Source organism: Danio aesculapii, chromosome 20 (assembly GCF_903798145.1).
Source record: "Danio aesculapii chromosome 20, fDanAes4.1, whole genome shotgun sequence".
NCBI lineage: Eukaryota > Metazoa > Chordata > Actinopteri > Cypriniformes > Danionidae > Danio > Danio aesculapii.
Window position 1 is genome coordinate 8,961,434 of NC_079454.1, and position 27,389 is coordinate 8,988,822.

Below are 27,389 nucleotides of genomic sequence, written 5' to 3' on the forward strand. Positions count from 1 at the left end.
CAACTTGAAGTTTTCTGAAATGATATGCTATTCAATATCAAGCATCTTTCAGCATTTCTAAGAGTTCTTCCTTAGATTTAGCATGATCCATCTTTCTTTTTCTCTCCGGGTGAATCTTATTCTGCCTATAATATTGCCTATACATACTGTATATAATATTCAGGTCTGGACTCTGAGGAGGCTATTTCTTTGTTTTCTCTCCAAATATGATTTGATTACATTAGCAGTGTGTTTGGAATCATTATCATGCTGAAAAAATAAAACATTACAAAGGAGGTGCTTTCTAGTAGGAATTACATGATGAATTAAAACCTGTCTGTACTTTTCAGCATTCACAATCCCGCCAATTCAGGTAATATTGACAACAGCTCTGGCAGAAATGCAGATCAAACCAATACAGCAACTCCAATATTTTTCATTCATTCTTCCATCTTTCTCAAACTCTTTCTTTGATTTGTCTTAAACAATTTGACCCTAAAAAATATCCAGCTAGAACCTGTATTTTTTTGGTTGTATTTTAATAAAGATGTAACTGAACAAATGTAACTGGGGCCTAAGACTTTTGCACAGTACTGTATGTATCTGCATAAATAAAATAAAATAAATTCTACTGTACTAAAGTTGTTACAGAATTGTATTATGCTGGTGTCAGTTTTAAAAACAAACCTAATGCACTGATACTATTTGTACGATGATTGAGTATTTAAGATTGAGCCTTACACTTAAGCACTGAAAACTGCAGCATGTTCATTCACAAACAAACAACTAAAACAGCGTGTTCATCTGAGGCTGAAAAGTGAAGGTAATTTGGCACCAGTTGCCAATTTGAAAGTGAAAGTAAAAATGTGTTGTGGCAAAATGACTATTGGACAGATGCTTTTAGTTTAGATGTTTATTGCGAGCCGTTTTAAAGATTATTAATACAACTTTCATATCACTAAAAAAATCATCAGTAAGGGTGAAGATCAGGTCAACAGAGGGTGTGATTGGTCAACACAACTAATGGCGTTTTGATGAACAAAGACTTTGCTCAAAAATAAGTCTAAAGTGCCTTCTCGGAAATGCGTTTCAAGTGTGTTTGGGATTTATTTATACCTGCTCTTAGGTTTACTTTCTTTTTGGACGTTTAATCAGCTGTGTAGCAAATGGTTGCTTATGTCCTGCCTCAGATCATTATAGGTTACAATTCAAATGTGTACAATTAGCACTTATTTTTGTTTTGTCATTATTGACAAAAATGTGTCAGAACATTTTTGTCATTCAAAATACATTTTTGTTAAGTTTTAGTCTAAAGAGTAATATAACCTTTTTATCCGATAAAAAAACAAATGCACATAAACTACCAGCACGTGGATTTAAAGTCGTGTGATTTTGTTTGAACAGATCACGTGATAACAAAAATTGGCGGCATTACTGGACAAACAAGTAAATGTATGTCATTCTAAAATCCTTCAGCCAAAGGCTGTTATCACAATGGTTCACTATTATTACCTCCAGAAGTGTCTTGAACAGCTGTGCTAATAAAGAACGGTCTTGCACCTCCAAACCGGCTTTATAAGTGTAAACCTCCTCTTGCTGGACATCACCGGCATTACAGCCGATGGAAAATAAGGACCAGGTTTATGAGAGCCAAATATATTTGGCTACAAAACTGACTGACCGCCCTCTGATCCTGATCCTGATCCATGAGATGGGTTCAGAACATCCCCACTAACAACTTACCTTGTGAACAAGAACTCATACGAACCCCCCATATGTTTTAAATATTAATTTTTAATGGTGTCAGTAGTAACATCCGTACGACTCTGTATCCATCCTGCATTCAGAACACAACATAACCCATCATTTAATCTTCAGATCAATAATATTATTACTCCATATTAATCAAAAACCTGTTCTTTTATTTACAATCCGGTAGATCATTAAAAGGTCTGTTCATATAGTCTTGCTAATCCATCATGGTCGCTTTCCAGTTATCGGAGTCTAATAAGGCCAAATATTAAATTCCACGTTTCCGAATCGTTCATCCATCTTCCTGTGGATGGCCAAAAGAAGTAAAAAGTGAAACGAAAAGAACGACAATATCTGCTGTAGTGTTATATCCCACCTACATGTTATCAAGGCCTCCTCCCTCCATCCAGATCAAGACAAAATAAAACGGTAAGTAAAGTCTCCTTGGCCTCAGCGCTGAATAAATCCAGTGAAAAATTCGACTCCTAAGGCTTTCTCTTCGACTCCTCGTCTCTGGCTCTATAGCAGAAGGCAAAAGAAGCCTGCGCATCAAGAGTCAATCACATTTGTACTTCCCTGGTTTGTCCAAGTGTGTTTTACGGATGAGGCAGGTTCATGCGGTCTTCAATCAGTGTGTTTTCAGAGCCCTGCGTCTCCATGCACTGCCGGACGGTGGCTAATACTCCATTCAGGCGCCGGTCGAGCGCAGCAAGATGTGCTCCCGTCAAGACTGGAAAAGCAGGATCGTGAGCCGTGGCCTGCCGCATGGCTGAACTCAACACGCCACTTTTCAGGAGGTTCAGTCTGTTCCAGGTGGACACACGGACCCTTGTGGATAGAACCAGATAGACAAGGTGAGTTAGATATAATGCAATTGTTTTTTATCTAGAGTAGAAAATTATATAACCGGAAATTGAAATATGCTTTAGAACGGCCAAAAGTTTTGACTGTAACAGACTGCTAATGATGACTATAGCCTGGACTACTGATTAAAGTGATAGTTCACCTAAAAACGAAAGTGTCTTGCTCAATTACCCACATGTGGCTCTTTCTTCTTCAGTAAAAGATTCTTAGCTGAATTTGTGATTCTTGGTGATTCGTATAATGGCAGAGAATGGTGAATTATGGATTTTTAGATTATAAATTAAAACATACAAATGAATCCAACTCAATACCCATTAGGGTTGGGTTGATAGACGATGCCATCATCCATCGCCAATGGTGGATAGACATCACATCCTCCAACTCGCCCCTGTCGCAGCAGCAACTCGCTCGCTAAAAATACACATGGCCCAGTTTACACTAATACGTCTTCGTTTTAAAATGCCATTTTAGAACGAAAACAATCCACGTCAACACTGGCGTTTCATCTAGCATTTCTAAAAAGCCCTCCTTCCACACATCACGTGACCACACGCACGCACGCACGCACGCACGCACACGCTTCAGTTTTGTGCACAAAACCCCAGATAGCAGTGCACGTCGGACAGTTTATCAAGGTTGTACTGCTGAATCGCGTCTCACCATAGTTGTTAAAGGTGATATTTAACTAATTTTGTCTCTATCTAACGACTCTTCGGTCTTTTGAATCTATCAGGTAACGTGTCACAGCGTCAGTACACTGCTTCAATCTTTTGCTTTCACGCTTGTACTTAGTAATTTTAGCGAAAAGCTCAGATAATGTTGGTTGGTTCCTGTTGGTTGTGCACCTTTTTTACCAACCGAGTTTGTCGACGCCATTATAACGACACAGATCGCTCTGCCTATTTATGCCAGAGTCCCGCAGAAAAAGTGATTGACAGGTGGTAATTTGTGTGTTACTTATATTTATTTATGATTTGGTTATGGGTAAAACTAAGACCATGCGTGTGAGGTAGTTGAAACTGTAGGCTTCAAATAATTAATTCGTTATGAATTAAATAATTATTCATAAATAACTAATTCACTGCCGCCTATGACAACGATGCCATCATCCATCACGATGTTTCACATTAGACATCGTATGATGCCAAATTGGTCGACATCACCCAACCCTAATACCCATGGCTTCTTATGACACACTGAGGTCTTACGAATCGAAATGATTGGTCCGTGTAAGAAAATTAACATATTTGACAATATAATTAGATTTAATCCACAGCCCTGTCAAACAGTTCTCGACAAATGTGCGAATGTAGTCCGATTGTAGTCCTAACGCTTTTGATGACAAAAGTGTGAGGGCTGGTAATGTAATCACCAATATCTATCTACAAAATGTGTAATATGGGCGACACGGTCGCCTCACAGCAAGAAGGTCGCTGGTTAGAGTCCCGGTTGGACCAGTTGGCATTTCAGTGTGGAGTTTGAATGTTCTCCCTGTGTTTGCGTGGGTTTCCTCCGGGTGTTCCGGTTTCCTAGACTGTCCAAATACCTGCGCTATAGGTGAATTGTATTAAATTGGCAAATAGGCAAATTTCCCAATACTGGGTTGTGGCTGAAAGGGCATCCGCTGTGTAAAACATATGCTGGAATAGTTAAGTCATGCTGCTGTGGCTACCCCAGATTAATAAATGGGACTAAGCTGGAGGAACATGAATGAATGAAGGAAAATGCACCATCTGACCTCCTGTCCAAGTACCCTCTTGCTCTGTTATTTAAAAGCAACCTGACTAAAACCTCACATGTGCCGAGAACTGTTTTATTGTTTTTGGCAAATTACAAAATTTCACTAACAAATGTCCCTTACAATAACCGCTGCACAACATTCTGCAACTCATACCCAATGATTTGACATAATAGGCTGCCTTGTCAGAAATGTCTAGTTGCCGTGAATTTGCTTTTTACAGCACGTCTGGTCTAACAGTAATGTTTTCTTGTAGTAACATGACCCACCAGTTATAACAGAGTTGCCTGAGGAAACCCGGAGGCCCACATGTTTGAGCTGAAAATGAACAATGTTTTCTAAAGCCTAAATACAGCTCAAAGCAACTTTGCAAGTGAGTAATCTATTAAATGTTACTCTGCTTAAACCGTCTGGAAAGACTACTGCAGACGACATTAGGTGTGAAGTATGAGCTACCGACGACATATAATGATATGTGTGTATTAGTGGTCTATCCCTACTCATTTATTAATGATGTATTAGTATTAGTGGAATATCCCTCCTCCTTCATGCTCTCTTTCAAGGGCCAAGGGTAAGGTGTAGGGGTATAAAATAGAATTGCACTGTCAACAAATGTTGGGTTCCGCAGAATTCCTGCATGTTGTCCCAACACAAATCGATTAAGTTTACTCAAGCATTTCTAAAAATTGAAGTGGATCGAATATAAAACTATTAAGTAGTCCCAAAAAAAAATGGAAAAATGTGTTGTTTCAACTCATTTTAAATTAAAAGCAGTTTGAACAAGCAACGAAAGTATTTTTTTTGAGTGTGGAATTGGGTCTTTGTTTCCATCCACCTATTTTTAATCAGTTTTCAGAATATCGCATAAAAAAATGAAAAGCCAAGATAGATACAAACATCGAGATCCACATAAATTCTGCACTACTATTTTAGACTTCTATTGTGTATTACTCCACACTATTCTGTAGTCAAATTGACCATTTTAGCCTGAGATTTGGGACCAGATTACAGTGTTGTTGATGATTTTAGAAAGATGACAGCATTATGTTATTCCTAAACAGAGATTTGTAAAATCTGTGAGGAAAATCCGTAACCTTCAGCAGAGCATATTATATGTCAAGTAAAGTAAATAATGGTGACATTTAAAATGTTATTTTATCATGTTTTCATACCTGGCTCGTCACCAGATTGACATCTAAATTGGACCATAAAATAGGGATATAAAAAAAAAAGGTTTAAAACAAAAATTGAAAAATAAAATTAAGATATTTTCAAAATTCCTAGATTTACAGCAGACAACAATAAGTACTGAACAGTATTGTTCGTATTGTTTTTTTCTTGGGAATAACCAGGAGCTGTTGACATGGAATTGAACCAGATTTTGGTAAAAACCCAAAAATTACAAACATAAAAACAAAACAAAAAAATTAGAAAAATTAGTTGTTTAATAATAATGGAATCACACAAGGAAAAGTACGGAACTACTGAAATGTATTTAAGACTTTATATAAAAGTATTTTTTTTTAAATGGCAGCTTAAAGACGCCTCTCATTTTGCTCAGGTGTGAGTTTTTCACAGACTTCAATAGAGTGTAAAAATCTTGATGGTTCTGTGGGTCTAATCTATCAAATCTGATCTTTACTTTGTATTCTCTATTGGATTCAAGTCAGGTGATTGGCTGGGCCATTCCACAGCTTGATTTTCTTTCTCTGAAAGCATTTAAGAGTTTCCTTGGCTGTCTTTTAGATCATTGTTTTGCTGAAATGTCCACCCTGGTTTCATCTTCATCATCCTGGTAATGTAGATGTTGGACTGAAGCAGCTGATATTTATTTACAATGAGGAAGGGCAGAGGATTGCTGAAGAACTTCTGAGAGATTTCAGCTGCCTGTCTGGGCTTACACTGCCTTTCTACACCTCCCTTTTTTCATGTGTTCAATACTTTTTTTCCTGTGTCATTTCATTTTATTACACAGTTTCATTTGTTAACTAATTAGATTTGGTTCCTTTGCATATATGGATGTCTATGGTTGTTACTAACATCCGGGGAAAATTTCAAGTCAACGCCACCTTTAGAAATATGTTTTCTGAGAAAAATGGTGGCAGGGTTCAATATTTATTTTCAATATTTATTTTCTCCATTTACATGCATGAAAAAAAGTGTTTCAACTATCACCACTGGTTAACAACACAGCCAAGATTGCTAAAGTTGAAATACATCTTTAAAAGAACTCAAAAGTCAGTGTAAAAATAGAATGATGCATTGTTTAAATACAAATTTTTGACCAACAAAATGGAATAGAAATATAATTCTTCATTAAAAAGTTGATTTAAAATATGTCTTACATGCAAAATTCCTTTCTGCTAAGTTTTAAATTGAATTTGAGTGGTTGTTATTCAATTATTTAAATGAATTGATTATTAAATAAACTATATTTGTTTTGTAAAAATTTTAATTATAGGTAAATTCAATTAACACACTTTACACAGTTACACACAGACAGACAGTCAGGCAGCTAAAAACCAAACAAACACAAATGGAAATGTCATTTTCGGTTTCTGTTTTCACCCAAGCATATCCTGAATTTTCGGTTTCGGCCCAAAATGTTCATTTGAGTGTGTTGTTGCTGGAAATAACTAAGCAGATGCTTGTTTTCACGTAACCTGTGCATTTACATGACACAGATACTGATCTCTATCATTTAAAATCGATGATTTCTGACAGATTTGTTGTATCCAGTATCAGTGTCTTTTAACTCGGATATACTATAGTCAGGCAGGAAGTCTTTAAGGCACATACACAGTTAAAGCTGCACAAGACTTTTCATCTATTAGCCAATCAATATCTCATTAAGGCGATAATGAGCATGTGCAGCACTAAGGCATTCTGGGGGACAATCAAAGTACTGATGACCCTCTAAAATGCTTTATTCCCCAGAACACTTGTACTTTTAAACATTAATGTTACACCTCAGGGCCATTAAAAAAGGGATTAAACAAGGAGAGACTTAATTACACACTGAAGTTTAAAAATGTGGGTCTTAAAATTCTTATTTTAACTGATTAGAAATATAATAAAATAATAAAATATTCAATTTTGAGTGTAAAATTTATTGTTATTTAAAGCTGTATTTTTGCCACCATAACTCTAGACTTCAGTGTAGAAAGCATTCTAATGTGATTTGCTGCTTAAGAAATATTTCTGATTATTTTAAAATTATAAACAGTTATTGATTATCTTATTGTTTCCTTGATAAATAGTAAGCAAACATTAAAATATATATATATAGTTAAACACCAAAATTATTCATATCCCTGGCAAATTCTGATTTAAAGTTTTATTCAAATTATTAATATTTATTTTTAGCATAAATGACACAGAATTCTCCCAAAAGATAATGAGACTATGTGCAATAGGCATTATTGTGGAAATAAATATTTCTCTCTATAAAAAAATTATAATAATTAATTATAATTAATTAATTTTGACTATATATATATATATATATATATATATATATATATATATATATATATATATATATATATATATATATATATATATACACATATACATATACACATATACATATACATATATATATATATATATATATACATATACATTATATATATATACACACATACATACATATACTTATACACACACAGTTCAGAACTATTAGCCCCCCTTTGCATTTAATTTTCTTTTTTAAATATTTCCCAAATGATGTTTATCAGAGCAAGGAAATTTTCACAATATGTCTGATAATATTTTTTCTTCTGGAGAAAGTCTTATTTGTTTTATTACGCTAGAATAAAAGCAGTTTTAAAAAAGCCAATTTTTTAAAAGCCATTTTAAGGTCAAAATGATTAGCCCCTTTAAGCTAAATTTTCCCCCAATAGTCTACAAAACAAACCACTGTTATACAATGACTTGCCTAATTAACCTAGTTAAGCCTTTAAATGTCACTAAGCTATATAGAAGTATCTTGAAGAATATCTAGTCTAATATTATTTACTGTCATCATGGCAAAGATAAAATAAATCAGTTATTAGAAATGAGTAATTAAAACTATTATGTTTAGAAATGTGTTGAAAAAAATCTTCTTCATTAAACAGAAATTGCGAGAAAAAATAATCAGGGGGGCTAATAATTCTGACTTTAACTGTATATAATAATTACTTTATTTTATTTATTTATTTTGTTCAAGTTACTCCATCCTAACAAAAAATATTAATTTCTGATCCCAAACATTTGACCATTAATGCATAAATTCTGAAGCGATATAAAAAAGTTATATACGTAGTAGAGCTTGTTTGTCGATCCATCCAAAGAAAATTATGCTTTCATCCACAAACTTTCTTTCTAAATCTATTGGTCAACCACAAGCTGATGGTTATATTTTAATGTTAACATATTTCCAATTAGAAACAATTCAGAACAAGTTACTAGGAACAACCCACATATACGCATGTTTCAGTGGAAACTTTGACTCACACAAGACAATGCAAAAACACACCATTTTTTGTGTTGCATGTGCTATGTGATTGTGTTGTGTACTTGAGTCAACAGAAACTAGAGAGAGTGTCTGTCTGGTTTTAAAAGAACAGACCAGGAAGCGTTTGTCACCACAGTCAACAGATAAATTTAGCCAGAGGTTAGTGACTGTCTGAGGCTTATTGAGGTATAGAAACTCAAAAGAGTGGGTTGCAAAAGGAAGTTGAGGAGCACTACGAACCAACTATGAGTGTTTGTGTGAGAACTCACATGCAGCACTGATAGAGCGGGGCGAGGATACTCCTCTCATCCAGAGACGGGTTCCCAAAACTGCAAAAGAAAGCAAGACAATTCAAACCAAAACCTTGGAATTTTTCTTCAGGTTTTGGGACTTTTATTTAAAAAAACAAAAAAGGAAGAAAAAGTTTCTATATACATTAAAAATGCAAGGTTCCACAAAATTCATTCAAGTTGTCCCAACACAAATAGATTAAGTTAACTTAAAACTTGAAGTGGTTTAAACATAAAACAATCAAGTTGTTCCAAAGAAATTCTCAAGAATTGTGTTGCTTCAACTCATTTTAAATAAGTAGCAAAATAACTTTGGGTGTACAAAGTACATTCTATAAGATTCTAGTTGGCCAATCAGCACTTCAAATGCACACAACACAACCAATCAGGATCATCTCAGAGGTCCCAATTCGCATATTATCCATCGCAAATATGGGTTTAAATCAGGGCTGCTTGTTTAGTTTATGGGAAAAATCATAATCTCGATTATATTAATTATAATTGTAATCACAATTATTTAAACCACTATATATATGTATATATACACAGTTTAAGTTAGAATTATTAGCCCCCCACCCCCCACCCCCCCCCTTCTTTTTGAAATATTTCCCAAATGATGTTTAACAGAGCAAGGGAATTTTCACAGCATGTCTGATAATATTTTTTCTTCTGGAAAAAGTCTTATTTGTTTTATTTTGGCTAGAATAAAAGCAGTTTTTAATTTTTTAAACACCATTTTAAGGACAAAATTATTAGCCCTTTTAAGCTATATTTTTTTTGGATTGTCTACAGAATAAACCATCGTTATACAATAACTTGCCTAATTACCCTAACCTGCCTAGTTAACCTAATTAAACTTCTTAAGCTTTTTTTTGTCACTTTAAGCTGTATAAAAGTGTCTTTAAGAATATCTAGTAAAATATAATTTACTGTCATCATGGCAAAGATAAAATAAATCAGTTATTAGAAATGAGTTTTTAAAACTGTCATCTTTAGAAATGTGTTGAAAAAATCTTCTGTCCATTAAACAGAAATTGGGGAAACAGGGGGGCTGATAACTCTGGGGTGTATATATATATATATATATATATATATATATATATATATATATATATATATATATATAATTTTGGAAAGGGTAAAAAAAAATAAAATAAAAAAATAAAAAGAACCACACAGTTCCCACTTTTGCATGTATTTGACCATTTAAGCACTCACCTTAAGATGACTTTTCGTCTCTAAGGCTCAGAAAAAAAATGAAGCGCATCCCATGCTGCAAATGTCCCGTTAAAGTACATGCTTTTACTAATCTTCACATGAAACTGAGCTTTGCAGAGGAACAATTGCATACTGCTGGAAAGGGGATGGGATGTAACACAATAATCTTTTAATTTCGATTAATGTTTTTCATAATCGTTGGAAGACAAAATCAAAACTGAATTTGAATTAAATGCACAGCCCTAGTTTAAATGTTTATCCAATAAGGTTATTTGTTTAATCATTTATTTCTTGTTTATTATTCCTTATGTAAATTTATATTTTCTTTCGATTGTTTGTTTATGCTTTAAGTTAGGTAGTTTACGTTTTCTCTCCGCATGCAAGAGAACAGCGAGTAGCTCCTAATTTTTGATTTGCTTGAGTGAACACAAGTTAACTGCAAATGATAGCAAGCAAGAATTATTTTTTTTCATGAATGATGTATACAACACGATGCATGCATAGTATTTTTATTTATTTGTATTGACCAATTTTTTTTATTTATGTTTATTTATTTATTTTTATTTGTGTGTGAATAACCCCCTTTATTAGTTTCAAAGGTGGCCCAGCCCAGCGTATATAAGGGTTTATTTTGGTTCATAGGTTTTAAGTTTGGTTTTGGATGGCGACCTTATAACATCTGCGCCCCAAAAAACTTTATTTTTGTTGCATTTAATTATTGTTTCACTTAAATTTTTGTATGGCCAAAATGTTTATTTTGGTTTACATTGGTTGAAAGGCACAAATAAATCATTTATTTGCGAATCATGCCTCCTTGCTTTATTGGATGAACCCTTGCACTACCTTTTGGCATTGTCCAGAAGAATGAGCATACTGGCTCCGCCATCGTCCTGGAAGCTCTCATAGTGATGGCGGTCAGCATTGCCGATGAGATAATCGAAGATGGACGTGTCGATAACATCCAGCAGTCGCGGACCAGCATCGTAAGGGGGCATTTTCTTCACAGCCTCGCAGTAACTCTCATCATACTCCCACCTAAAACACAAACACACACATTGATCAGCACAATCAATAACAGCAGATACATCCTTCTGAACAGAGCTCTGGATGCAAGTGAATTTCTCATCAGTCTCTTATTGTGGAACCAGAACCCAACCAAACAATGTACACTGTGCTCTATGGGGGGCTGATGGAATATTTAAGACCCTGTTTTTGACCTAATATTACCATGCATTTGCAGTAATTCCCTCAGAAATATTCAGGACATTACAGTTTCAACTTGGTATTACCATGTACTTAAATGCATCTCTCGTGAGCACTTGTGTTGGGATTTCATTGAGATGTTGTATTAGTGGCATTGTAGCAAACAGACGCAGCATTTCCTGCTGCATAGTTACATTACCACAACATTAAACCCACATGCTTCTTTCCAAATGATAACACCAAATTTGATCTCTAACAAATAGAGAAAAGAAAAAGGCATATCCAGGGAGAGAACTCCAGCAATGAAATATGCATTAGCCTGTCATAAAACAACAAAAATAGTCAGAAACATTATTTCAAACCATCTGAATTAATGCACAGTTGTGTACTTAGTTTTATTAAAATGTTTTGTTATTTTTATTTATTGACTTATTTTAATATAAGGAATGGATTGAGCTATGAACTTATTTTATTTCCTTTTTAATAATCACTTTAGTGATTAACTTCTTTATATTTAGCATTTTTTACCCCCAATATTATGCAGCCGTAAGATCAGCATCACCTTGGTTTCCTCAACAACAAAAACAACACCTGGATTTTTCCGCTGGATACTCATCCTGAGGCTTCTAGAGATTGTGCAGCACCATTGATGTGATCCAAGACCTGTGAAGAGATGATGCCAACCACAGAGCACTTCTAGAGGTCTTCATAATCCTGGACCAGGCCGTATCCTGAGCAGATGCTGTGGTGGTCATGGAGGAGTGGAGAGCGTTTTTCCTGAAACACCCCAATGACAGACTAGTCTTCGCATTGATTCTGCGGGCCAGCCTAAACACCCGCTGGTGATCAACTCACACCTGCAGCTTCTCCACGATGGAGGTCCAGCGTTCTCTAGCCTACAGCGCCTAGACTGCAGCTCTGCACAAGAAGTTTGGCCAGAGAAGAAATGGTCTCTTCACTTTTGTAAATTGGTGAAGTTTGTTTCACGCCACTGTCACGCTTAGTTTGGGACTTGTGGAGCTGCGCATTGATGGATTTGCTCTTCAGTGTTCGGACTTTCAGCAGTGAAAATTAAACCACACTGAACTGAACTAAACTGAACTTCAACTCTGAAAACTGGACTGACACAGTTTCAATGTTCAGATTTCTATGTTCAGCTGCTTTGACACAATCTACATTGTAAAAGCTATAGAAATAAACTTGAATTGAATATTGCAGAGCACATTGTTTGGATGAATTTTTGAGCTCAAACATAATAATTACATAATAAAGTATTTTCTGAAGTAACGTTTTTTTTTTTTAATTCAAAATATTCCACATGGTTTTAATGTCACCAGCATTAATTAATTATATTTTTAAAGCTTATGTTGACCAAAGACCTTTCCCCCCACAAAGGCATCTAAAAATAAATCAGTTAAAACTGAATATGAAAGACATTTCTGGATTACTGCAATGCATTCGATGTTTGCAGAACAGAGCGAGTTTCAGAGAACTTCAGACCAAAATAATGTAGTTGTTGTCACAATATGAATAGATCAGTAATAGCCAAACTAGACTAGACTCCTAAACCAAAACCTTTACAGTAAATTGACTGCAACAGAGATGATAAGATCACTTAAAAGATTTACCTTTCTATATGCTAATCTGCAGCATGTGCAGCTAACAGTAATGCAAAGATTTCATTCAAAATGTAGTCTTAAACAGCCAGATTTACAGTCTACAGTCTCAAGTACACTTGGCAGACGCTTTTGTTCTTACAATCAAGAAGAGATTCAGAAAATCAACATGAAGAGGCAGTACTTACAGGAAGTGCTAATTATACAAAGGAACTGTCAGTGTTTAGAAAATTAAATGCTACAGTAAGGGAGTGCTTTTTTTAGAGCGGGAAGTGAAAAATCTTTCTACAGGTGGTTTGTTAAGCCCACTCAGCTGTGTGAAGCACACTTCATATATGCATAGTGATGAGGGTATAACGGATCACGGTTGATCCGTGATTCAAACGAATCACAACCCGTGGTTTGGAACACAAGTGACGTTTGGATTATTAATTTTTTTTGTACTCAAATTTGTAAAGATCGCAAAGAGATTGCCTCTGGCATCATTCAAATCACATGTACTGTATGAAAGCATTTAGACTTGCCTGTAAAATATAACGATGATGGAAGAAGTTGTGGTAGGTTATTCGAGATGTGGTGGGTTTCTTAGGTTATTAAAGGTGTTTTCTGTCACTATTTGTTTAGCCTGCATTAATGCATTCAGTGTTAGCTGCACGATTAATCACTAAAAGATGGAGATCTCAACAACCACGCAACATAAATTATAAATGATGGGGATTTGCATGTTTATTAAACCTTAGAGATTCAGTCTTTAGTCTTTTGATTTAGTGATGAAGTTACAAACAGTCAAATAACACAGAAGTACTGGGATAACAGTTTAGATAAAACCACTGATGTTTATGGTAAAGATTCAAATCACTATCACATGCATTTAACTTGATGCTCAAAAATTAAAGTTGTAGGCAGCAATTACATTATTTAATGCCAGCAGTCAAAAACATGCCATTGAATAATTCTGCAAATAGGACCCATCTCGTAATGAAACATGACGTTTTATGAGTCAATAACTGAATCATTTAATGAAAGTGAGACTAAAAATAAATATAGGTTGTGCAAATTATTATGTTAGATCTCTACATTTAGCGTTATCAGCAACAGTAGTAGTAACAGTGAATTTTTCACAGTATTGAATATTTTACTATTTATATTTATTCAGATGATTATTTCTTTATTTTATTTTTAATAAAATTACAGGTTCTAAGTTCTGTTTGTTAAAACAAAGTTTATTACAGTACTGTTTTTGTAATAAATGGAAAGAAAATTCCATTTGTCTCCTCCCCTTTATGGCTGATCTGAAAAATGGTCCGTGACTAAAAACCATAACGTGATCCGAACCCTGAGATTTGTGATCAGTTACACAACTAATAGTGATTGTTTTTCGTGTAAGAACATGTCTGATACAAATGTACAAAAACTGATGCACCCTCATCTAACTACTATTACTACATTCTAAGAGCTCATCTGTTGAATCAATGCAAGAAAACTGCAGTGATAACCATAACGCTATGATCAGATGCTTACTTAACTGCACTTTTTTCTCAACAGTCATTTTTTGTGTTTGTTTTTGTTATTGAGAGGAAAGAGTGCACCACCACATATTTACATATTAATCTAAATGTGACTTTCAGCAGTGTGGACATCATCTTAGGGTGCTTTCCCACCTGCCTCATTTAGGGTGCTTTCACACCTGTAGATCAATTGTTTTGTTCTGAAACAGGGATTAAAATTTTTACGTTTTGCTGCAATTGGCTTTCACACGGCAAAGTTTCTAAATGACCAGAACAGTTCAAACAAGTCACTCTCCTCACATTGGTCAGAATTTCAGGGCTTATTTTTTAAGAGTCCCACATATTCTGCTCATACATTATTATTTTAATTTATGATGATGAGAAATTAGACATTATAAGCTAAAAGGTGCACTTTAATTTTGACAGCCACAGACATCGTCACCAAATATAAATGAGAGAGGTAAGATTTTCTCATTTAGAGCCTCATTTCAGCTGTCAAAGGCTGTAAAAATCAATCTATTGAATCATTCAATCTATTTAAAAAATGTTGTTTGAATTACGCATTATAGACTTACATTATAGAGAAAAATAACAGATGAAGTGAGACTGCAGTCAGGTCATAAAGCAGGCCAATGTTGATCTTTTTTTTAGAGGTGCCAGTGCACAAACAATAGGCCTAATACAAATTTTTATAAGATTAAATATAGAAAAAATATATCAGATGTTAATTTATGTCAATTTTCCTAATAGATTAAAGCTCTTGTTACTGTTGCAGCATGGTTTCACTTTCATATTAAACATGAAACGCACATTTACCAGTAGGAATGACATCCCGCCCTACTCATAATTCTCTCTTCATATAGCCGTACATATAACTATTACATATTCATAATACACTGTGATATAGCGGTAGTACGTTGGATCATATTGTTTTCTGCTCCAGGATTCATTTCAATCAAGCTGAGACCACCTCAGGCAGTCTCAGACCGACTGTTTTGGCACGCATCCAATCGTGATTGCGGTTTTCAAATATGCCAAATGAACCGCGAAAACTTGACAAACAAGCCCAGTTTGTTCTGAAACAAACGTCTAGGTGTGAAAGCACCCTTAGTTCGGTTAAAACATACCATAGTTCATTTTCCTTTTTGGTGCGGTTCATTTGGACAGGTGTGAAGGCGGCGATCGTACTCGAGTGTGCAGCAAAAAAGGACCTCCTCAAAGAGGTGGCCTCGGTGTGCTTTCAAATGATACCTGGAGCTGTTCGTTTGATAGAGAATGTAAACCAACCTCAATCTGATGCAAATGCAAAAAGTACTTTGGTTTTTGAGCTAAACCAGCTGCCATAATCAACTGTGAAAGTTTTTTGACACTTTACCACAATTACAGTATGGCAGGTGGGGAGGTCCATACTGTCTGCTGACTTTTCCTCCACATTTTGTTTACTTCTGTGTGTTGCACATGTGAGTTTCCCATGTGTTAGTTCTGACCAATCAAAACGCAGTTGAGTAAATTTGTCAAGTAAAAAACTGATGTGGCTGTCATGTGACTGCTTTTTGATTCATTTCAACTAGTTCTGTTCAGAGCATCGTCCTGGTGTGAAATGGAACTAAGAGTGCCTTCACATCTAGATGTTAAAACCTGGTGTGTTTCCCCCGTTAGCTCGGTTCATTTGGCAGATGCGAATCCAGAAATTGCGATCTGATCTGTGCCAAAACAATCGGCCCGAGACAGCCTGAATGATGTGGATTCGGCTAAATTGAAACAAACTCAGAAGCAGATCGATTCTAGTGAGAAAGAAATATGATCCAATGAACCAGGCTATATCACAGTGTTTTGTGGTTATATAATAGCCATACAGCTATATGAAGAGAAAATAATGAGTAGCGCAAGATGCCATCATTCCCACAGGTAAATGTGCGTTTCATGCCGGATACAAACCAGAAAGCTTGGTGAAATATTAAGGAGCTGTTCATCCTTTAGGAAAACTGCCATAAATTACCATCTGATATCTTATAATATTTTGTATTGAACCTATTGTTTTGTTCATTTGTGCACTAACACCCCGAAAAAAAGATCAACATTGATCTGCTTCATGACCTGACTGCAGTCTTGCTTCATCTGTTATTTCTCTCTATAATGTAAGCCTATAAAGCAATATAATTTAATATAATTATAGCTAACTTTTTTTAAAGCTCAAAATTAATAATGAAAACAAAAATGTTGTATTTTTATTAACTAATTAAATGTTACAAAAAATGATGGGCAATCGATTTATTGATTCAATAGATCATTTTGTACAACCCTTGACAACTGAAAAGAGGCTACGTATTAGAAAGTCTTACCTGTAACTTATATTTGGCGACAATGTCTATGGGTGTCACCATTCAAAATTAAAGTGCACCTTTTCGCGTCTCATTTCTCATCATCAGAAATTAAAATAATGATGTATGACAGCTGAGCAGAATCTGTGGGACTCTAAAAAATAAACCCTAAAATTCTGACCAATGTTTACTCGCACCTATTTTGGTCAGTTTAGAAACTTTGCTGTGTGAAAGCAAACCACAGCAAGAAAAAAAATAAACATTCTAACAACCTAAATCCCTGTTTCAGAACAAAAAAAATCAATCTACAAGTGTGAAAACACCCTTAAATGACTGAAAATACTACAATATCATGTTCAACCTTGGTCCAGTCCAAAGGAAACATACTAGAGGTGTGAAAGCACCCTTAATGTTTGTTATTAGTATATTACCTTTTTATATAAATGAATCACTTCTAATCAACAATAAACAAGATCTTCACTATGAGCATTTTGGTGCATTGCATCATGTTCAGACTGTACTGTAGTTCACTGAATAGAAACTAGTGCTAATACAATTTTACTCCACATTTTTTGAAAACATTTTACAACTCTCCCACAGTAAAAGAGATGATATTTACCGTTTCTGAATCCATTGAGCTGATCTCTAGCAGGAGCAGTGTTAGCTTAGCTTAGCATAAATCATTGAATCAGATTAGACCATTAGCATCTCTCTCAAAATTAAAAAAAAAAAAAGTTTCAGTATTTTTTTTATTTATTTAAAGCTTGACTTTTCTGTAGATACATCATGTACTAAGAGTCTAAGACTGACAGGAAATGAAAATTACTATTTTCTGGTTGATATGACTAGAACTATACTCTCATTCTGGCGTAATAAACATTGAACATTGCTGCCATTATGATATTGACATTATACAGTACATACTGATATTTATATTATACATATTCTAACTCATGGTGCAAATAAAGGTGCTGAGAAAGAATTGTAGGCTCTGCGTGATATCATTGCACCTGCTGCAGCCATGGTACAATTTTATTTTCATTAAAAGTGAAGTGTTCCTTTAGGGCCCCTTTCAATGCTTGAGTTTTTAAAGGCACATGAATTCTGATTGTTTTTGTCAATGTTTTATTGTTTATCAGCCAAAATAAATCATTCTTAATATTATTCCAACAATATTGTCATTATAGATGTGGTATGAACTATTCTTGCATTATTAGTATGATTATTAAAACACTGAAGTTGCAATTTTAATTATCATCTTTGGTGTGAACAGCTCTTTGGGGTTGTTATAACTGCCCACAATGTACTGCTGGCAAAGTAGTGGGGAAAAAAAACAGATGTGAAGAAAATAAAACCTTTCCTGCGCCTCGCCATAATTGCAGTGTAACCAAAATTTTACAAACTTAAACTATACACTTATGCATCATTCATTGTTCCATTACATAGCAACACATAATTAGACAGGAAACTATTGGGAAAGAGATCAGGAAATGAGACACTTCATTTGAAATAATAGGTTTGTTTTTTTCCCAGAAAATTCTGAGGTACAAGCCATACAGACTGCCCTTTGAGAGATAATGTTCTTCTGCTGCTTCTACTTTTCAAGCAGTTGTTTTTCTTCCAACAAATAATCACAGAAAATATTTAGGTACGCATATGATTTAAAGGGATAGTTCACCCAAAAATTTTAATTCTGTGATTATTTACTCACCCTGAGTGTTTTTCTTCTTTTGAACACAAAGGAAGATATTTTAAAGAATGTTGAAAAAAAAGTCATTGACATTCATGGTAATTTTGGTTATTATAGTTAACGAAAAAGAAGAAAACTTGAATTGAAAAAACATTTTCGTTAACTGAAATAAAAATGAGTTTTTTTTAAAAAACTAGAACTAACTGAAAGTGTATCGTGTACATACAAAACTAACTGAAGCTAACTAAAATTATAGCAAAAACGTCCTTCGTTTTCGTCTTCGTAAATGTATTTAATAGAGACTGTAAGCCTTTTACATTTCATTACATTTACATTTAGTCATTTAGCAGACGCTTTTATCCAAAGCGACTTACAAATGAGGACAAGGAAGCAATTTACACAACTATAAGAGCAGCAGTGAACAAGCGCTATAGACAAGTTTCAGGTATGTAAAAGTCTAAGAAGCAAAACAGTAGTAGGAAATTTTTTTTTTTTTTTACTTCTTTTAGAAGTAAATCTGTTTACTTTGTGCTGCCAGGTGTTTGACCCGTACGGCACCTCAGAGTCTGTAATCCTGCTGTCATTGGCTAGATCAAGCCAGTCCTCCTCCAGCCATCCTCGCTGTTGCTCCTGCGCCAAAAACAATGGCTGGACATGACAGCATCACAGTGACACATTAAATATGACCCGAGCAGACACTTAAAAGTATTAATTTAACACATTTGTGCCCAATAATGGGTTTTATTTCTGTATAAGTGATCGCGATCAAATCTTTTTACCCAGATCTTCTAAGTGAACTGGTTGAACTACAGTAGTTCACCAAATCAAACTGAATCATTTGAAAACGATTCGCGTTTCCAGTAAGCACTTATCCACAAACAGCTTACTTTTTAACATGCCTGAACATGCCAAACTTGAACAACTACAGTGCGGGTATACCGAGGGCTTAAATGAGAGGATCTGGTGAAACGTAAGTTCATATCATAACAGAAAGTCGTAATGGAATTTAAATAAGCGAATCAAGCTTCAGTAGGGTTGAAAAGCTGTAAGAAACTGTTTCAGATCATGCTGGTGTTTGACTGAAATTATGATCGCTCACTGCATATTTCTGATATGTTGAGTCCAAACATGGGAGGATTGTCACAAAAGATCCGGTTTGTGTTAAAGATCCAAACTTCCCATTACTACAGTGTATTAAACCTCAGAAGCAGCCTTGCACACATATTGTACTTAAGGCTGCTATCTCGTGGGCTTTGGTCTTTGAATTTGAGGATGGGTAGATGGTAGTAGATGGTTCTTGAGTCAAAAAAAAGGTAGCCTATCTTTGGTTGAGTTTTTATTATACAATATTTATTTGGATGATTTTGAATCTTGCGCCTAACAAATATCTTTACAAAAAACTAAAACTAACACTGAAACTAATAAAAACTGAACTAAAACTAAGCAATTCCAAAATATAAAAACAAATGAAAACTTAATTTAAAAGTCAAAAACGAAATTAAATCTAACTAATGAAAATCCAAATCTATTATAACCCTGATTCCTATTATGAAAATCAATGGCTGATTTTCCTCTCAACATTCTTCAAAATACCTTCTAGAGCTGCACGATTCTGGCTAAAATGAGAATCATGATTTTTTTGGCTTAAAATGAAGATCTTGATTTTCTCACGATTCTGTAGATGTAAAATAAATGTTAATATGAGTAGGCTATAATTATTGTTATTTCTAAAACATATGGCAAAAAAACAATATTAGGCCTATGTATAGGTCTACTGTTGGTCAAAATGCTACATTTTGTATAGACTTGGAATGGTGGACTTGAACAAACTTTGCCACGTGTCATTTCGCGGCCGCATTATTACATTGAGGCAGAAATGACATTTTTGGGTGAATTACACCTTATAAATACAGTATGTGGCACTTGGATCCATTTGGAGGTGTCCATGTTGCTCATTGCTGTTCATGTTGCTGTTAAGACTTCATGTTGCTTGCATCCGCCTTCACGCTTCTCTCATGACCTTGAAAATATAATTGGCTGAATCATAGAAAAGCTAAAGTAAGATCGTGTGTAGGGTCGAATCGAGATCACGATCTTATTTCGATTAATCGTGCAGCTCTAATATCTTCCTTTGTGTTCAACAGAAGAAAGAAACTCACAAGATCAGAATTTAAGAATATGAATATGAGGAAATTATCATTTTTGGCTGAACTATCCTCTCAGTATTTTAGTTGGTGTATGCGTATGTGTGTTTTATACATTTAAAAATCGTATAGGCATCGTTGCCTGATAGTTTATATTTAATAAAAGTTATATTGAGCCAAAATGTGAATGTCAATTTCCTGGACTAATCTCAATTGAAGATGTATACCTTACACTTTGTCGCTTCAAGTCAATATTTGTCTTAAAACGACACCTTCCTTTACAGATTGAGCCAGATTAATGTTGGCATAGTCATCCTGGAGTATGATCAAAAAATACGAATTCCAACGTTTTTTCGTTTATTTTCTTTAGTAGTGTAAGGATTTTAAAGGAACCATGATTTGCCAAGAACACAAAAAATTCCAGTCAATGAACCAACCATTTAAACAGTTAATGACCCAACCAACACAGAGTATGAAATACATCTATGAGTTTCCTAAAACAACAACTATCCATGTCTCATTTTAAACAAGTAACCTTATATTTACAAACACTCTAAGAGCACGTAAAGGTAGCACATTTTTAATCCCATGAGTTTAGTAAAATCCCCACTGTCCAGTAGACACCAACAAACACATCATCCCAACCACAGGCCATCAAGCTGAAAGTGCTCTGAGTGCTAAATATAGCAGTGTGAACTAATACACTCATTCCAGTCAAACAGCGAAAATAGATGGCAAAGGGAAAAGACCAGTGAAGGGGGCTCACAGGGTTTCTGGAGGTTTCACCAAGTCAAATTTAAGACCTTTTTAAGAGCGTTATGAATACATTTTCAGACTTGTACATTATTTTTGTTGATCTTTTTTAAGGGAAAAGATGCTGGAGGAAAATGTCTCCTGACTTACTCCTCCAATGTATCAAAAAAGGCTCGATAATATTTGGCTCTGATGACTGTGCAGGCCATTCCCCATTAAAAAATATATAGAAAGCTATTTCCTAGCCACATAATTCAAATAATGTGTCAAAACAAGAAAACTATGGTTAAATACATAGTTTTTGACACCTTTTTTAAAGTTATGTAGATAGAACTTTTCTTTAATGAAAAAAATAAACCATTTTTAAAAACTAAAATAAATAAAATGTTAATTAACCTCCTAGGGTTTGAGTGTCAACATACGTGGACAGCACATTTTAGCTCTTAAGTGGCTATTTAAAATACTTTGAATGTTTTATATTTTGTTACAGACATTTTTTTCAGACATCATACGTTTTGCAGCATATGAAATGTCCCAAACCCTATTTTTAACTGCCAAAAATGGGAAACAAAATTGTTTTTACTCTCTGATAGTCAAAGTCAAAAAAAAAATTCTATGTTATATATGCATTTTAAAAAATAAACAAAAAGTGTTTTATGTAAATTGGGACCACGAATCCACATATATGGACATCATTTTTCTCTAAAAGTACATCATATCAAAAGATGATTATTCTATTCTAGATTTTATTCTAACTAGGTTCCAATAAGCCCAAATAGCAAAGAGAAATAAAAACTGATGTAAAAAACACCCTGGGCCTTAAGAGGTTATCGCAACTTTAATTAATGTTCTATTGAGATGTATTGTTGGTGACTGTATGGGTGTTGGCCTGATTGGGTAGCTTTACATGGACAAAAAAAATAAGACCTGGTTAAACCGATTTAAGACCTACAACCCTGTATTTCTGCAAATTTGAGGTGTAACATTTGTTTTTGAAAAGTAAAACTTATTAAGACCCCACAAACACTTTGGAGCTGAAGAGTACCTGGCGAGTTTGCCCTCTCTGTATGTGCGTCCCCATGGGTGTCTGTGTTTCTGTAAGGGCCAGACGTCAGGGAGCCACAAAGTCACCGATCCCTCCATCACATCCCCTTCTGCGCATGCCGGCTCCGTCTCACGACAGTAATAACACTTCCCATAGAAACACGTATTATTCCCTATGCAGAGAAGAGAGACATTAGCATCTATTACCATTTGTAACACTACTTGAAAAGATGTCTGGAAGGAACTTTTGAAGGGAAGAAAAGACGGTTATAAATTATGCAGTAGTCCAAAAAAAAAAAAAAAAACACTGATACAATAACGCTTGACAAAATACCGTATATTACCTTCCAGAGGGGTAATGTACACAAAAATAATGAAGGTTCAATACTTTCGTTTCAATGACCATTGCAAATAATTTGAACAAAAAGTAACAAGTAATATCCAATCCAAACAAAGTTAATGATGGCGTTTGGCTAGGCATGTTTATGATATTATCATAATTGTGGTATTAATATTGTGTGAGCAGACATGTCACAAAAAGTAAACAAACACATTGTGAATGTTTGAAAGGACTGACTGTGTGACTCTGTAAGTCATGTTATGATAGCAAAAAAAGTTAATTTATATCATACAATCAAGTGAGCGTGAGCACAATCTCAAATGTCATTTCATGCAATAGTTCAACAAATAGGAAGCTATTATTGAGTGAACTATTAATTCATTCATTTCCTTTTTGGCTTAGTCCCTTTATTAATCTGGGGTCGCCACTGCAGAATGAAACGCCAACTTATCTAGCATATGTTTTACACAGCGAATGCCCTTCCAGCTGCAACCAGTCACTGGGAAACATCCATACACACTTATTCACACACACACACATACACTACGGACAATTTAGCCAACCCAATTCACCTATACCACATGTCTTCGGACTGTGGGAGAAACCGGAATACTTGGACGAAACCCTCGCAAACACGAGGAGAACATGCAAACTCCACACAGAAATGCCAACTGACCCAGGCTGCCTGAGTGAACTATATATTCATTACCATGAACTGAACTAAACTGAACTTCAACAGTGACAACAACTAAAGCATTTTAATTTACCAGAACTTCAAGCTAAGCTGCTTTGACGCAATCTACATTGTAAAAAAGTGCTATAGATATTAGAAAACATGACAATTATGAAAATTAGGAAAGATGACAGAATACGCAAAAAATGGGATGTATTATTTGATCGGTCAGGTGAAAAAATAAGAAGGATGGTGTGAAACTGACCGTGCATCAGAAAAGTGCTCAGCAGTTGATCTGTAGCCACTGGCTTTATCTCTGTGCGCAGATTCATAAACCTCCCCACCACCAGAGGCGCTCTCCTAAAACCCAGAATCCTACAGGAGGAGATTGAAAAGACAAAACCAGTAAAAACACATCCGTTAGTATCAAGTGTGCCACACGTCTGCTTTTGAGTGATGCTCCCGGCTGTTAGATCGCCCTCTGGGGGCTGGCTGCACTATGAGTCATAAAGCCCGCCTCCTCTGAAAATATTCTCCTATGTCCTGCATCAGTTTTCCAGCATATTTTGTTTAAGATTTTAACAGATTCTGCAAGAGGTTCATAAACTTTCAAACACAACTGCACAGTATATGTGTATTTGCTCACAATTTATATTAATGTACAATTCACACTATTAGCTCATTAGGTTACTAATTAGCTGCTCAATAATAGTTATTAAGGTAATATTTGGGTTTACGTATTGGGTAGGATTGAGAATGTAAAATAGAATAATACACAATAAATACTAATAAACAGTTAATATCTTAATAATAAACAGGTACTGTATAAGCCAGTAGTTAATAGGGTGAACTGTTGCTTAACTAAAGTGTATAATATGCGTGTGCTATTTAGGGACAAGATGTGAACTGTATCCAGTCTTCTGTCAGCGTTGTTCATACATGCAGAAGTTGATCTGACGCCTAAAGGGATCATTCAACCAAAAACCTTTGTTTTTTTTACTTCCAAAATGAAGTTATCGTTCTAGCGAAACACCAAAGGGCTTCAATTTCAAGGTGTTCCTCACACACAGCTATCACATTGCTTCAGAAGACTTTAAATAGGACACAAATCACAAAGGCTATTTTCCTGACACCTCTCTTGCCTTTGTTTTGTTATTGTTTGAGCTACAAACTTATGTTACAGCTGCACGAACAGATTTGTGTGCCATAAAAAAATGACCGCTTTATGCGTTTAGAGCGAAATGTGTGAGTTTACAATTAAAATAAAAATATTGACAAGACGTTTAGCTAAAAGTAAAAGGATGGCCGTTCAAAAATGACTACACTAATGTTCACAACTGACCAGGAAAATCGAACATTCTTAAGTGCTTTTAACTATATTTGTACACACCAGTAAACAATAATGATCCGTTTATTTTAGTAAGCGCTTGTTTTATATTGATTTATGTCATATACACTACCTGACAAAAGTCTTGTCGCCCATCCAAGATTTAGGAACAACAAGTAATAACTTGACTTCTAGCTGATCATTTGGTATCAGAAGTGGCTAAATGAAAGGCAAAGGCCTCTAGATTACGCTTATTTTACCAAAATAAAATATGATCATGCCTTGATTTTTAATTATTTAATTAGGACAGTAAGGTCTGACTTTGCTTAGACAAAAGTTTTGTAACTTAACAGAAATAATGTACAGTATAGAATATAAAGTCATGGTGCAGTGGAAAAAGAATTCATAATGTGTATGACTCCCATGAGCTTGGAGGACTGCATCCATACATCTCTGCAACTCAATTAACTTATTAATAAAGTCATCTGGAATGGCAAAGAAAGCTTTCTTGCAGGACTCCCAGAGTTCATCAAGATTCTTTGGATTCATCTTCAATGCCTTCTTTATCTTACCCCAGACATGCTCAATAATGTTCAAGTCTGGTGACTGGGCTGGCCAATCCTGGAGCACCTTGACCTTCTTTGCTTTCAGGAACTTTGATGTGGAGGCTGATGTATGAGAAGGAGCGCTGTCCTGCTGAAGAATTTGCCCTCTCCTGTGTTTTGGGCAGATACCTCAGGTTGTTGATGTTGCCATCCACTGTGCAGATCTCTTGCACGCCCCCATACTATGATTCTTCCTTCACCAAACTTGACTGATTTCTGTGAGAATCTTGGGTCCATGCTGGTTCCAATAGGCCTTCTGCAGTATTTGTGATGATTGGGATACAGTTCAACACATGATTCATCTGAAAAATCTACCTTCAGCCACTTTTCTAAATGATCAACTGGAAGTCAAGTTATTATTTGTTGCTCTTACAACTGGGATCAACGACAAGACTTTTGTCAGTCATTCCCAATGAGCATGAATTGGTTTCTGTACATCTTAATCATTTTGGCTGTGGTCTGAACTCTGCTGTGGTTTGATTTTTAGAACAACATCTTTATCGTTATCCTTATAGTTTTTGTGTTTGTTGTTTTATAGCACAGAGGTGTAGAATGCCTGATTCTGATTGGCTGATGAACATTTTAAGGTGTGCAGTTCATTATTTTCAGCTTACTGCACAGCTAAAGTAGTTCCAGGTGGGTTTTGAGCAATTGTTTCAAAACAAAACAGAAGACTTTGGATGAGAAGCGGCAACCTCCGCCTCTCCCTCATGAAGCTAATATGGAAGTAACTGAAACTGCAATTCATCGAAATTCCGCTTGTCCTGGCTACAAAAAAAAAGCACATTTCTTTTGACCCCAATGTTAAAACGGCCAACTTTACACCAGAAAAAAATGGTGTTTACAGCCTGGTACAATAAACGATTTTGGAGTATATAGCTAAAATTACACTTCATGACTACTGTGAGGAGGTGAATTTTTTATAACTCATCCGTTTCATTTTTATTAATTCTGCATAATTAAGAGCGAGGCCATTTGAGTGACAGTTAGGTTTTGCTTGTCGACGTCATTTCACCTCAGCTGATTCCGGCTGATTAGCCGCTGAACTCGGCTTATACATCGTATTTTTGTTTTGTTTTATGTGGCTTTACACAGTCAGCTGCTTTTTGGATTTATTATTTCTTACAATTATCAGATGATTTGGCATGCTGTGTGCACTTAATTGGGCTCACAGACCATTCAAGTGGCCCCCATTTCCCAGGTGAGTGAAATTTTATACTTATATACCATCTCTATAACTGTATTTGTTTTACGTAAGATTATTTATTATTTATAATTGTCTTTAGAACCTGAATGCACTCTAGAATCTGACAGATTGATTAGCTGTAGGCTCTAGAAGAGTCATCTGAAACGTTGTCACACAGTTTTATGCCTGGATTTCATAAAAAAAACCTTGCATTTACTAACACAGACTAACGTTATTTTTGAAGTATTTGGAAGTTATTTGCGTTTTTCTCTAGTAGAAAATCGTCATAAGAACAATGTTTAGTGGCTCAATGTATTATATCAGTGTTTTAAGTCTAAACACTTTATTGATATAGTACACAACCAAGCACATGTGTTCAGAACACAAACAAATCGCAGGTAATGAAGTGTTAAGCGTTTCTCTCAAAGAAAAACTCATCTAAGCAAAATGCTAGCAGGCATCTGTAGCTCCGATCACGCTCCACCTTTTTCGGTAACCCCCAGAAGGCGCAATGACTCACAAACAAAATGGCAATGGTTGGCCACAGCCACTTGTAGCTAGGGATGCAACGATTAACAGATTTCACTATTAATCACGCTTTAACTCATCACATACGTCAACTAATCGTAAAGGCTTC

General features: G+C 35.2%; 1 protein-coding gene across 1 annotated transcript in view; it reads right to left on the reverse strand.

The window, feature by feature from the left end:
- Positions 1–1,788: 1,788 nt before the first annotated feature.
- The window catches only part of fam20b (FAM20B glycosaminoglycan xylosylkinase), a 54,166-nt gene continuing 28,565 nt past the window's right edge, over positions 1,789–27,389 (reverse strand). The window contains exons 4-8 of the mRNA XM_056481618.1: positions 23,900–24,009; positions 22,623–22,794; positions 11,186–11,377; positions 9,104–9,163; positions 1,789–2,559 (exon numbers count right to left, since the gene is read on the reverse strand). Of these exons, the coding sequence (XP_056337593.1) occupies positions 2,328–2,559; positions 9,104–9,163; positions 11,186–11,377; positions 22,623–22,794; positions 23,900–24,009 (766 nt within the window). The 3' untranslated portion in view covers positions 1,789–2,327. The remainder of the gene's footprint in view (positions 2,560–9,103; positions 9,164–11,185; positions 11,378–22,622; positions 22,795–23,899; positions 24,010–27,389) is intronic.